At 41.8% G+C, this 14,631-nt stretch overlaps 1 protein-coding gene across 3 annotated transcripts in view; it reads left to right on the forward strand.

The window, feature by feature from the left end:
- The window catches only part of LOC131468457 (plexin-A1-like), a 248,997-nt gene that overhangs the window by 136,301 nt on the left and 98,065 nt on the right, over positions 1–14,631 (forward strand). For all 3 annotated transcript variants that reach the window (XM_058642727.1, XM_058642730.1, XM_058642728.1), the window contains exon 9: positions 7,886–8,000. In XM_058642727.1, the coding sequence (XP_058498710.1) occupies positions 7,886–8,000 (115 nt within the window). The remainder of the gene's footprint in view (positions 1–7,885; positions 8,001–14,631) is intronic.

The raw sequence follows: 14,631 nt of genomic DNA on the forward strand, positions 1-14,631 counted from the left end.
AGACTTGAAATCTATGCCGTCAAAAAAAAGACCACTCAAGGGAGGGAACCCACCCACGCTCCACTGGCTAGTAAGGGTTGCCATTTCCAGGCTGACCATTGGCTGTTGCCTCCAGCGTCATCCATTCGCTGATATTTTTTTTAGGCAACACTTGTTTGACACTCACAGACTCACTGCTTTTGGACGTCACTGTGACAAGATGCAGTAATATCTCATAATGAGTCCCCCACTGGGAATCGAAACTTCTCATCAGGCTCGGCTGCTGCATAACTTCATGATATATGTGTGGTTATGTTTCTGCACTCTTTATTAGATAAAACACAAAGAGGCCTACTCGCATGGCACAGCAGTCGCTCTTATCTGTCTTCTAAAAGCTCTCTCTACATAAAAGACTTGGAGATATTAATTCAAACCATGTGCAGCTTTTAATCAGAATCGGAATCAAGACCTGATTAGGCATCAAAGATTCTTGCTCTTTGCCTTCAAATGTGTCACTGGGGTACTTGATTCGGGTTGGCACTGTAGATCATATATAAAAGGAGGACATAGTCTTCCATTTGCCAAATAAACGACTATGTTGAAGCCTTGAGGTTCGCAGTTTGACCGGCACCATGTCAGTTTTAGAAACCGGAAGTCAGTCACATGCTTTCAACTCATTATGTGCCATGATTTATCATCTATTTTCCTCAAAAACCAATGTCATGTGCTATTGAATACTAGAGGAAAACTCGAGTTTGAGATCATTAACTCCTCACTGTCATCAAAATTAAACCATGTATTGCAACAAACGGAAATGCAGTTAGACTCTACACTGATAGCGCCACTCTTTAGATGCTCCCTAGATTGGCCAAGCAATGTACTAAACGAAACAGGAAGTGCAGTGCAAGGAAGGAGTGACGAAGGAATGTTATTTAAATTGACCGCCTTGGTGTGAAAGTGGCTGTTATTAGAGTATGACTAACAGATTGCCATAATCTGGCTCTCATCTGATCACAACTTGGTCGTATGACTGTCACGTTCTGCATGAACTAATGCAAAGCAACATTTATCAGTCAAGAGACAAGGAGGGTCATTTTTCCGTTGACGTAGATAGGAAGAATTGCAGCTTTATCTGTGACTTTATCCACTTCAACCAGAATTAAATGAGCATATGATCATTCATACATGCTTCACTGCAGGTCTGTTCCATGCATATCAACAGCTTCCATTGATCCAACCCCTCTTGAACAAAAGCTCTGAGAAGATGAAAACCCATTTGACCTGACTGTGTTGCTAGGCCTTGTTAAATAGCAGGGGATTTTATTGATTACATTGCAGCAGCACAGCCACTTACCCAGGCCAGTTGTCCAGGCATTGACAGCTCTACTGTAGAACAAGTCCCCACTGTCCAGGTGACCCAAAGGAATGCTGAGATGTCAACATGGGTGACAGCGTGTGTGTGTGTGTGTGTGTGTGTGTGTATAAGTGCATTTCAGCCAGTGAGTGTGTGTTGATGACCCCTGCCCCATTCTTTCAGGTGATAAGCCGCTCGAACCAGATGTGTCCGAGGGAGCTAAAGCGTCACTCTCTTCTTCTTTGGTAGGAATGTGTCCTATTCCCTTGGTCCAGACTTGTACCGCCACCCTCTGGTGAAGTCAGATACTACAGGACACTGATGCGCGAGTAAAACAGGGTCCGTGATATGTGGCAATGTGACGCACACTTCTGCGCGCGTGGAAGTATACCTGGGCCTTAAGGTTTAAGGTTTATATATATATATATATATATATATATATATCGCACTTATGACTAGCACTTCATAGTTTGATTTACTTGAAGCTCTTACTTACTTCTAGCTCTTATTTGTACCCAAATGTTTAAATGCACTTATTGTAAGTCGCTTTGGATAAAAGCGTCTGCTAAATGACATGTAATGTAATGTAATGTAATAATTCTAATATTGATTTTAATATTAATACCAATTGATGTTACGGTCATTGTAACCATCGGCCTCTTTTCTATTAACCTCTGTTACAATTCCTAATATTTTTACATTTTACATTTCCGTATATTATGTTTCCACTTCCTAAGAAGCTCCATCATTACAAGTCTACCAAAAGTTAAAAACTGTACTCATTAGGCTATGACAAGAAAATGTTATTCTTAAATCACAGGTGTTACAAACAACTAGTAATTATCAGTGTGAAATGAACTTCTGCTGTTTTTTTTGGCCTATGTCTCTCTCCTGCTTTCCTGCCCCCAAACCTTCTCTCACTTTCTCTTCTCTCATGCTCATTTTACAAGCCACCCCCCAGAACCCTCTTAGCCCTCTCCACCCCGTTTATTGTCTGTACTCTGCTCTTGGCCTCGCATATATCTGCATAGTAATAGGCCGTTAATTAGCTCTAGCCAATGTTCCTGTGTGAAGATGGTCATAATGGAGTGGGCTTGGAGAGAGAGCTCACCTGGGCCACTTCTCAGGGCCTCCAGGCCTAGTTCAACAGCTCTGATTCATTTTGTGTGTGTGTGTGTGTTGCTGTGTATCTCCTCTTTTTTCATAAACAGGCACACTCCTGTTTAAGCCTTTGATGATGGCTTTGCTGGCTCCCTCGGGACTGATTAGGACTGTTCAACTACAGTTCCGTTACTGCGACAGTAACCCCACCATAACATCATATATTATACTCCCTCTGCCATCAACCCTTAAATCGAAATATTTGACCCAACCAGCAGAAAGCAATGTGCAGGAGTACATAGGCAGGTAATGGACTTGGCCGAGGTAAATTATAGACCAGTCTCCCAACAGCAGACACAGAGACAGCCTCAGATGCACATGCAGAGCTGCCTAGAGGCTTGTGCGCAACTTTATTCAGCCTTGTGCAACATGCCTAATGGTGGATACAGTACGTGGTCAGCATCACCCACCATACACATTCCCATTCAAACACACATTAACAGGTGCACACACATGGAAACAGAAGGCGCAGACTTGAAACGGCAAATTACACCGCAAGCTATTTGCATACACTGTTACAATATTAGACATTTGCATTAAAAAGGAGGTTTGGAATGGTTTAATTGAGCATGCGGGCGGAGGAATAATTCATCTTTAAAGAGGGGAAGAGAAGCAAGAGGGAGAGTGCTGCAGGGGGAGTGGTACAAGGAACGGAATTCACATTCCGTAAGAGCTCTAGAGGGAAAAGACAACTGTGAAAGAGGAATGAAGAGGGAGAGATATATAAAGCTGAGTGTTGGATGAACGAGAGCGAAAGATTGTGGCCCATTGTGTCAGGAATAATGCGTCCCACACAGTTAAAAGATTTGCACCCCAGACAAAGGCCACCATGACCATTTAAATATGAAAGACTTGAAATCTATGCCGTCAAAAAAAAGACCACTCAAGGGAGGGAACCCACCCACGCTCCACTGGCTAGTAAGGGTTGCCATTTCCAGGCTGACCATTGGCTGTTGCCTCCAGCGTCATCCATTCGCTGATATTTTTTTTAGGCAACACTTGTTTGACACTCACAGACTCACTGCTTTTGGACGTCACTGTGACAAGATGCAGTAATATCTCATAATGAGTCCCCCACTGGGAATCGAAACTTCTCATCAGGCTCGGCTGCTGCATAACTTCATGATATATGTGTGGTTATGTTTCTGCACTCTTTATTAGATAAAACACAAAGAGGCCTACTCGCATGGCACAGCAGTCGCTCTTATCTGTCTTCTAAAAGCTCTCTCTACATAAAAGACTTGGAGATATTAATTCAAACCATGTGCAGCTTTTAATCAGAATCGGAATCAAGACCTGATTAGGCATCAAAGATTCTTGCTCTTTGCCTTCAAATGTGTCACTGGGGTACTTGATTCGGGTTGGCACTGTAGATCATATATAAAAGGAGGACATAGTCTTCCATTTGCCAAATAAACGACTATGTTGAAGCCTTGAGGTTCGCAGTTTGACCGGCACCATGTCAGTTTTAGAAACCGGAAGTCAGTCACATGCTTTCAACTCATTATGTGCCATGATTTATCATCTATTTTCCTCAAAAACCAATGTCATGTGCTATTGAATACTAGAGGAAAACTCGAGTTTGAGATCATTAACTCCTCACTGTCATCAAAATTAAACCATGTATTGCAACAAACGGAAATGCAGTTAGACTCTACACTGATAGCGCCACTCTTTAGATGCTCCCTAGATTGGCCAAGCAATGTACTAAACGAAACAGGAAGTGCAGTGCAAGGAAGGAGTGACGAAGGAATGTTATTTAAATTGACCGCCTTGGTGTGAAAGTGGCTGTTATTAGAGTATGACTAACAGATTGCCATAATCTGGCTCTCATCTGATCACAACTTGGTCGTATGACTGTCACGTTCTGCATGAACTAATGCAAAGCAACATTTATCAGTCAAGAGACAAGGAGGGTCATTTTTCCGTTGACGTAGATAGGAAGAATTGCAGCTTTATCTGTGACTTTATCCACTTCAACCAGAATTAAATGAGCATATGATCATTCATACATGCTTCACTGCAGGTCTGTTCCATGCATATCAACAGCTTCCATTGATCCAACCCCTCTTGAACAAAAGCTCTGAGAAGATGAAAACCCATTTGACCTGACTGTGTTGCTAGGCCTTGTTAAATAGCAGGGGATTTTATTGATTACATTGCAGCAGCACAGCCACTTACCCAGGCCAGTTGTCCAGGCATTGACAGCTCTACTGTAGAACAAGTCCCCACTGTCCAGGTGACCCAAAGGAATGCTGAGATGTCAACATGGGTGACAGCGTGTGTGTGTGTGTGTGTGTGTGTGTGTATAAGTGCATTTCAGCCAGTGAGTGTGTGTTACTTTAGACATGGGCATGTGCACACTCAACCCTCTGAATGTGCACGGAGATGTCCCTGCAACAAGAAATCGATAAACCCCGGGGTTAATAGTGAGGAGGAACTGGCTTACCAGCTCTACTAACAAACACCACAACGTTAGCATAACCCCGGTCCACCTTCCTTTCCGATGGAAATCCACTGGCATTGATTAGGAACCTCACACTGCAGTTCATTCTTGTCTCACTAGCTTATCGCAGGCTGCATGAAGACCCCACTGTCACTTCTTCACTGTAATACGGGCGATTTAGGACTTAACCCTCGGAAATCTGAATAATCCAAGGACAGTGGGACAAAGACAGAGAAAGGATTATCCTGAAATCCAATTTAAAAGCCAGTCTTCCTGGCTGCAGGGTGGAAGAGTGAGCTGAGCTGTTGTCTTTTGGTTTGGAGGACCTGGATTTAAACCCCCATGGTGGCTCATTACCGGGTGTTTTTGGGTTAGACTTGGCAGCGATCACTTGTCAGTTAAACAATGAAGGTGGTCTTATAGTTTGTATTTCCTCTGATAATACACATAGAAAGTTTGCTGTTAGGTGGAACTTGTTCCAAGTCAAAAACTCCAGCTTCGTGTTAGCAACTTCTTTACAGGTTTACTACACAACTGGCTGTGTGGTCATAATGTCGTAATATAGTACATGTGTACATATACATTTATGGATCCTCTATATATCCCAAGTGGATCCAAATATGGGCAGCACACTGTAGTGGATGTGTGGACTCTGATTTAATTGAGTCATCTTTCAACCCAGAGGTTGAAGGTTCAATTCCCAGCTACTCTGTGTCCCTGAGCAAGACACTTATACCCAAGTTGCTCATGAGGGCTGTTCCAGCAGTGTGTGAATGGGTATGATAGATGTGTGATAGAAGATATGCTGTATGAATGTGTGAGAGAATGGGTGTGAATGGATGAACGTGTCAAGCAGCTTTGTGTGGTCTTAAAGACAAGAAATATAGAAATCTAGACCATTTATTATGTTAGTCTGACTAAAACTGGACTTTTAAAATACACTTATTCACTCATTGTGTACTGCTCTATCCTCCACATGAGGAGCAGGAGCAGCTTGTAAAATACGTGTTAATCCAAATTATATTGGTACACAAGAGAAGAAGACAATAGCGAGACAAACAAAGGACTGAAGAGGAGAGCGAATGTATGCTCTGCCAGATTAAAGTAAATATGTTGATGTTAATGGAAGAAAGACTAGTCACAAGCTTAAGTTGTCTTGATCTATGTCATAATACGTCAACTGTAAAATGGCACAACCAATTGATTCCCTGCTTGTATACTGGGAAAAGAGTGTTACTGGTTTTGTTGGCCACAAAAACCCTGCTCCCAGCCCTCAACGTCTTTGGTGGTCAAAAATCAAAGAACTACTGTAGTTCCAGATAAGGCACTAGCATGGAACTGGCTGCCTTGTTGGAAAAGTGTTGGAAAAATGTGGAAGTTTTTTAAGCACTCAAGGAAATTATAGCTTACACGATCATTTTAACATCAAAGTTAATACATGTTTATCATGTTTCTCATCCCTTAAATGCTAAATAGAGCAACAAAGGGGAAAAGGAGCCTTTGAATTGTTGTGCTTACATCACCTGTTCTCTTGTATTCATGCATGTGAGCCTAGCTTTTGTCTCATAAACCTTGTTTGAATGTGACATATATTTACTTTGTTTCCTCCACTCTTAAGAAGAAAAGAAGTGTTATTTAAAATGTTATTTAAAAAAAAACTGGCTTATCTTGGTCTGCCAGCTTAGTTCTCCGTAAGCCTTGCAGCACTGAAAGTATAAGAGGAGAAGTGTAGATCACCACAGATTCTTTTTTCTCTGTTTTTCTCTTGGCTGTTTTCTCTGGGCCTCGCTGACAGCTGGAATAAAGTCTTAAGGCCACAGTTACACCTGTCATTCCGACCTTATTTCCAGTGATCTGGCCATAAACATGTGATGTTGTGCCGCTGTGGTGACACATGTCCACACTTGGCCTGTCAGAATCTCATACACACTTCCTCCCATTGAAGGTTTTCTTTTTATCCGTGCTTCCACTCTTTCTGGGTTTAACTTGACAGCAGTTCTCCCTGAGCGTGTCGTATCTAATCTATGATGAATTCAGGTCATGCTGCCTGAGTTTCCATCAGTGCAATGTAACCTGGTGATAATGAACAATTTTAAATTTCCATCGGGGCATCGTAACCTTGCTATAATCAACAATTTTAAATCTAAATGTGTTTGTCTCCGAGATGTTGCCACACATTTTCTTTTCCATTTGTTCTCAGATAAAAGCATGTAATATGGCTGAAATTAAACAATTATATTTACCCAGCACAGAATTGACTAATGACTAATGCAAGTTCATGCTGCATTAGTCATTTGTTTCCAGCAGTAAAGTGACTTAGAGCTACAAACAAAGGAGCACTGGAGTGGGGTTCATTTTGCATCTACAAATTTACTTGGAGGTTATAGATTTAGCTGAATTTATACTTATGGTTTATCATCCTGAACACACTTTCCACACAGTGCTGTTCATTCGACTGCACAGCAGTCTGCCCTGTTCCTCCCCTTGTGATGTTGGACACTAAACAGCAACATGGGGTGGAAATACCCCTTGTACCCCCCTCTATAACCATCTTATGTTTCTAAAGATCCAACCTTAAACAGATTGAAGTGTGAAGTAACATCCTGTGACCAAGATGCTATAGTTCTTTCTTCAATTTGCATGTCTTAAATTCCCAAGTGGTCAGGATATAAAGATATAAAAATAAATATCCATTTTTTTTCCCTGGGTGTGTTTTTTTTGTGCTCAAGAATAAAACTATTTGCTCTTGAACAAACCAGTGGAAACATTTCATTTAGTTTCAGCTATTTTTGCAGCTCATACATGTATTTGCTGTCCACACAGACACAGATGCAACACAAATTATTGGCTTTTCTTTTATTAATATTATTGTCTATCTTGACTGTTGTTATCCAAAGTGAATGTTGCTTTCAGCCCCTGTGTTTCTCTCCTGTCGTTCTCTCCAGGTGTCTGTCGTGTGTCAATGGAAACTTCCCCTGTTACTGGTGCAAATATCGCCACATGTGCACACAGGATGCCAGCGACTGCTCCTTCCAAGAGGGACGAGTCAACTCCTCCGAGGTGAGGGTTTAAACCCATACACACACACACACACACACACAGCCCTACTACTATCTGAAAGACTGTCTGGGGCTGCGAGCCATTCAGACAATGGAGGAGTGTTAAGAAACGATGTGCGTCATGAGGTGTTAAAGTCCCTGCTCCAGCCAGCAGGAGCGCTACTGCGTGTGGGCTTTAACACTCACACACTTGCAAATCCCCACTTTGCTTAATATTAAAAAAAAATCACCAGAGCGTCTTAGACATAATTTGAGCTTGATTTAAAGCGTGGCTAACAGGGGACCTGAAAAATGTCCACTGTTCAACGTGGAGTCCCCTCTTTGTGAGTGTGTAACGACACCGAGGTCCCCTGTTCTACTGGTTCACGAGTACACACACACACACGGCCACAAAAATCCATGGGCACATGTAGTCAAACATTTCACAAACACAGAGACACAGATTTCCGAAACACAGAATATATTTACAAGTATTAATGGACACACACACACACACACACACACTATGTATGGTGGCATAGTAATCCAGAGCATGCAGCTGGGACCTGTACACCATTTGAGTGTGCGTATGAATGAGTACTGCCTCAATTGGCCCAGCAGCAGATGTTGTACTCCAAGCAGAGCTGGATTTATTTACTTATAAACAAGGCAGAGGTGAATGAGTATGCAAATGGCTGCGCGCACTGTCGTCCCAAATGTTATATTTGCATGAAAACCAACATCCATCCGTGATGCCGACTGCCTTCCACAGTTCCTCTGTTTCCGTCTCAGTCTCGAACTCTCACTGTCGCTCATGCAAATACAGGAATTACAATGACAAAGAGGAATACACGTTCTCTCTTTCATTCTTTGTTTTTAATTCATGTTCACTTCTGACAGGAAGTCCAAAGTCAATTGTCTGCACCTTTTAAAGTGTGTTTGTGTGCAAACACGCATGTGCCAAAGTAAAGCTATGTGGATGTAAGTATGGCTGTGCATGTATTCTGTATGCTGATGTGAGTATGTATCAGTCTGTGGCCATCTTTAGTTGACAGGAAGACCTTGTTTGTGTCCTTGTGGTATAAAATATGCCAAGAAATTGAGGAGGGTGTCAGTTTTCAGATGCACTGTCACCATGTATCACCAGTAGGATGTGCCAAACAGCCTACATCTAGGTGCATCACACCAGTGTATTTACTTAAAATAAAATACAAACTTACAAACTTTTCTTTTACGATCATATATAACATTGCTTCCCAAACATTTTATACAGGGACCCACTTTTTAAAGATGACAAATGATCTGACCCAATTCAAAAATATAAGTCATGTTCAGAACAAATTTGTGCTTAATAATTCTGCATGAAACAGCATGAACTCACATTTAAGAAGCTGGAAAGGCTTGTTGAGTCAAAGGTGTTTTACACTCGTAGTGTTTCCTGCAGAATTCTCCTCTCATTGTTGTCTTTCTCTCGCGCCTCCTCTCCCAATTCCGCTTCTCCAGCTCTTCCTCGTGCTCCCATGTCTAATGTGACTTAAAACATTTAAACGTTATTTGAGGGAGGAGAAAATCAGCGCCCCATGAGCTCCTGTCTCTTGTATCGAGAGGAGTGAACTGCACTTGTGCACTTTTTTAAAGAGTCTATGACCAGAGAGCGCCACCTCTCAGCATCTTTCCACAATGGTGGAATATTCACAATCTGCATTTTTATTGCAGACTTTACATTTTACTCAATAACAACATTTTCCTTGCTCATTAAAAAAATATACATTTTAAAAATGTTTTTCAAGTCAATGCAAGCCTGCGATTCATTAGCATGCAAGACCGTTGGGGCAGCACCCTAGTGCGCCCTATTGATGAGCCGCATGGTGATATTTGTGTGTTCTAATGTCCAGTTGTGGCATCAGTTTAAGGGAATTTTGTGTATGTTAGTGTGAAAGTGGGTGAATGGATGTGATATACACTGACCCCACTCACCCTGTCGTCTTATCCACTTGTAAACATGCAGCGCCGACATCCGTCCTCGTCTTATTTGAAGAACCACACCAATTCAGCTTTTTATTTTTGCTCTCTGTTTCCTCTCTTGTTCTCTTTTTTCATATCTCCTGATGGTGCAGCTGCTACCATGGTAACCAAGACACTTTGAATGGCAGGGATGGGTTCTGTGAATTTTGATGACACACACACACACACACTCACACCTTATCTTTTCATGGATTATTGGTATTAATGCGGCAGAGAGTGAAGTCACAGCTCTGGGCTTTTCTGATGGATGTGTGTGTAGTCTCGTGTTTCTCTGTTGTTGAATGGGTAACATTTTGAAGCACTGCTTCAGCCAGCAGCAGCAGCAGCAGCAGTTTTTTTTGTAACACATTTATCTCCTCTAGCCTAGATTTGTTTCCAACATGCCGTCCACAGCCCCTGCTAAAAGCAATATTGCCCGTCTTCCCCCCTGTGTCATTAGCAGTTGGTTGCCAAAGTGATGGAATTCACACAACACTGGTTATCTTCCCAAAGGTATTTGTCATATTTCTTCAGGCTGACTTCACTTCATATCTGAGGAAATTTATAGCATCTGTGAATCGAAGCCACATGTAAATCATAAAAACACGCTTACTTCCTGTGTGTGTGTGTGTGTGTAAACAGATAACCACCGATGCATAATTCGTGCCTTCCTAAAGTAAAAAAGAACTCTCTGCCATTACTTCCGGGCTGTGTAAATATATATAAAGCAGCTGTATTGTGACAGCGGATAAACAGAGAGACACATTAGGGGCGACCAGGCGGAAAATTGCCAAGAGTCAGAGAAACACTTGAGAAGGCCATCACCAGAAAATGTGTATAAACACAAACAATGGGAGAAACAAACACCAAGACAAATCAACACGGAGACAAACAAATTTGCTCCGCTTCAGTGAATCTCAGCATTGAGCTGGTAGAACAGACTGGGCCGACACTGGGCCGTAGGGTTGGTTCACTTCATTCAGATTCAAGGAAACAGGAAAAAAATACTTGTATAGTTAATATGTTATGTTTGCTTTTCCAACCGTGTTTTCTTATTCGTTTATTGATCACATTTGTTAATTCATAATTACTTTAGTATTCATTTTTCTTTGAGTAACTGCAGCACAAGATTGACAGCAAAGACATGAGAGAGCAGCCAAGTGGCAGCTCCAGACAGGAACGTTGATAATAAATTACATTTTTCTTTTTATGCGCCTGTAAAACAAGTGCTCATAACCATATACAATACAGTAGGTCAGTCTTCCCAAACCTCAGATGTGATTTATAGGAGCGAACCGGCAGCAGGCGTAGTAGACCTTCATTTTCATGGTAAAAAATAAAAATAGGTTGTAAAAGAAACTACGACGGTCAATATCAGTTTCACACAGGCAACACATGATGAACGGCTTTTGTTGTTGTTGCCGATCCGTTCATCCTCCGCCTAACACACACTTTGTCACTCTATATGATGTGTTACCTAAATTTGTTCTTTGCTCCCGCCATAATTACCAAGTTTGCCAGAGGTCGTCTAACAGTGAACTGTGACTGTGGGTCATCATGAGCTGCTTTGTCAGTAGAATGTCACATAACTCCATGCAACAATACCATCATGAGTAATGACCTCATGCTGGTGATTGATGATACCTATATGTATCAGTGGATTATGATACATATTTGTTCTACAAAAATTAGCTCTGCACCCTTGATGATCTTCAATTTCTTTTTTTTTAAGATATTTTTTTGGACAGTTGACTGTGAAAGGGGGAAGAGAGGGCAGGCGACACACAGCAATGGACCACAGGTGGAAGCAAACCTGGGTTACTGCTAATGGGCTCTTTGCCTAACAACTAAGCTGTCCGCCACTCCAGTCTTCGTTTTCAGAACATCCATCCTCACTGATGCAGACCCAACACTTTAAGTGATTTGCTGGACTTTGAGTAGCTCCCTCTTGAGGCAAAGAAGGCTTTACACAGTTTTTTTTCCATTACATGTACAGCAATACTTCCTAAAAACTATAAAAAGTAGGGTTGGAGATTCTGCAAAAACAGTTCGAGCAGGCTATATTTTGAATTCAGAAGTCCAAGCCCTTTTCTTCAGACTTCCCTCTGAAGCTACGCCTCCAGGCACAGGAACGTGGAACAAACACGGATTCATGAGTACTGTGCAGTGTGATACTGAAAAACAACACAATACTCTCTCAAAAGATCACAAAGACATGAAGTAAACCTACCTGTCCAGTTGAAACAGGGCCGACATGGCACCACTCTGCAGTCCTTTCTGGGCTTTCAGTTGTTGCCACCGTTCAAACGCAGCACTCTGATGTTCACTCTGGTCTTGAATCGCTCTGCATCGGCGTCTTGAATGTTTAGCAAGCTAGCATAAGCTCTGGCGTTGTCTTCTGAGCATGTGTGATTAATGCACGAAGGGGGGTAATGTAATGGAATTTGTTAAAGATGAAATGTCTCTAACAAATCTAAAAGTCTCGTTTCTACTGATAAATGACATTTGGAGAACTATGGGGGGATGAAAGGGATTCAACATATTCAGCATCTCCACGACAGTATTTCTGATGAACAGGCCGCATATCATTTGCATATCTAACACAAGTCTACCCAAACAAATCTTGTATTCCCAGATGTCGGAATATTAACTAGCTCTTGATGGACAAAAGAAACCTTACAAGAAAAAGAAAAATCACATTTCATCAAACAACTGGGAGGACATTCCATTGGACAGGTGCTGTTAGAAGACATTTGTGCAGGAAGGAGCTGTACATCATGAAATGGAACTCCAGACCTGTGTCCTAGAGATGCAATGAGAGAAAACGCTCTGCCACCATGCACCTCCTCCACTTTCCTCTGCCCACACATGGACAAAAGTATGTGAATAAACGTCTCAAGAGCCACCTGAAGACCCACAGATGGTCACCTTACAGGGAGAACACTCATACTCACCACAAAGTTGATGGTCGAGCTCCCGTTTTGTCAGGGTAAGGTAAACCTCGTCATTATGGATAACTAAAACGCTTATTACATATGTGTGGTGGGATTCTGACTCTAACAGGAGAGTGAGACTGGCTCTGACTCCATCTATTACCTCAACTGTTTCACCTTGGAACATAACAGGAACCACACCACCTGCACTGGCATCGTATATTGCCCTGGATATAAAAACTGAAATGCAGAATTGTCCATCATGGACCCCATTACGAGTGATACTGCTCTGCTTGAAATGGAGCATATCATGGTTCTTGCCGTGATGACTCTCCCGAGTTGTAAACCTTCGTCTTATGATCTCCACTGTCCTTTGTTGCAGCGTTTTTTGAGTCTGGTAAGCTTTTCAACCGATGCCCTCTATCCTCCTGGGTCACCTTTATTCTTGCAACCAGTGGAAACACATTGCTACCCATAATTTTTGTTATTCAGTGCAGTGATATTTGAACACCTGATGACTTTCACCTTTCTGGATCAATTTGCTCGTCATGCGTCAGCAACACATTGTTGATTTCAGAGGGTTTTTTTGTCTCAAGTGTAGCTTAAAGTATGTATTGATTAAGGTCGGATGTGGTGATGAAGACTGTGCCGGAGTGAAGTCATGTGAATCTGTGGAATGACATCTTCATAATGTATGAGCCTCTGCTTGTTCTGCATCAGCTGCTCTGAAACTGTTTGACTCAAGGCACTGACCTTTATAATAAGTGAAGTCCCTGTTGCTGACTGTCTCTTTCTTTCTTTCTTTCTTTCTTCCTTTCTTCCTTCCTTTCTTTCTTTCTTTCTTTCTTTCTTTCTTTCTTTCTTTCTTATCTGTTTTCCTTCCCTTTATCAATTCCTTTCTTTGCATCAGTGGTAGAGCAGTTAATTTCAATTCAATCCATTTCATTCCAAACAGAAGGTCAAAGGTTTGATCCTGAGCTCCTTTGCTCCTGGCTGCTGTGCTCGCAGAGAGTGAATGTGTGCTATATGAATGGGTGAGTGTAAGGTTGTGAATGGGTGAAAGGCATAATTGTTGTATCAAGACAAGAGTGATGTATACTAAGAACAGACCATTTACCATTACTGTCTTTAAATTTCTTCTTATTTATATTTCTTGAATATTCCTTTCTGTTTGTTTATGATATGTGACTAATTTATAATGTTCATAATTTGTCTTCCATTTTATGTTGCCTTACAAAGATGCGCACCAGGCTTACTCCAGTATAAACCCACTGGTGACACATTTAGACACTCAAAGCAGTGAAGGGATAAAAAAAAAATCACAAATTGAGTTTAGCATTAGGGGGAAGGATAGGACTGAGGTTAAGGTTAGGGGCCAGGATAGGACTGACATTAGGGTTAGGATTTTCAGTCCTCTTCCGTCTCCTCCCTTTTGCTCCATTCAACCCTTATCTCTTGTTTCTCTGCTCTTCCTCCTCCTTCCTCTCCTCGTCCTGACCTCCTTAGAGCCAGTAAAATACATGCAGTAGATCCATGATGCATTGTTGCAGCGCAGTGATGCTGCCTTTGTAGCTTAGCATCATTGATAATCATTAGCAGGCTGTGTTGGGCCCCAGATGTACAGAAGGTGAATATAGATACGTGGATCAGCATTAGGTTCCATGCGGCTAATTAGAGGATGAATCACCATGATGAGTGACTTGTTTGGATGGTCGT

This window comes from Solea solea, chromosome 11 (genome assembly GCF_958295425.1).
Source record: "Solea solea chromosome 11, fSolSol10.1, whole genome shotgun sequence".
In the NCBI taxonomy this organism is placed as follows: Eukaryota; Metazoa; Chordata; class Actinopteri; order Pleuronectiformes; family Soleidae; genus Solea; species Solea solea.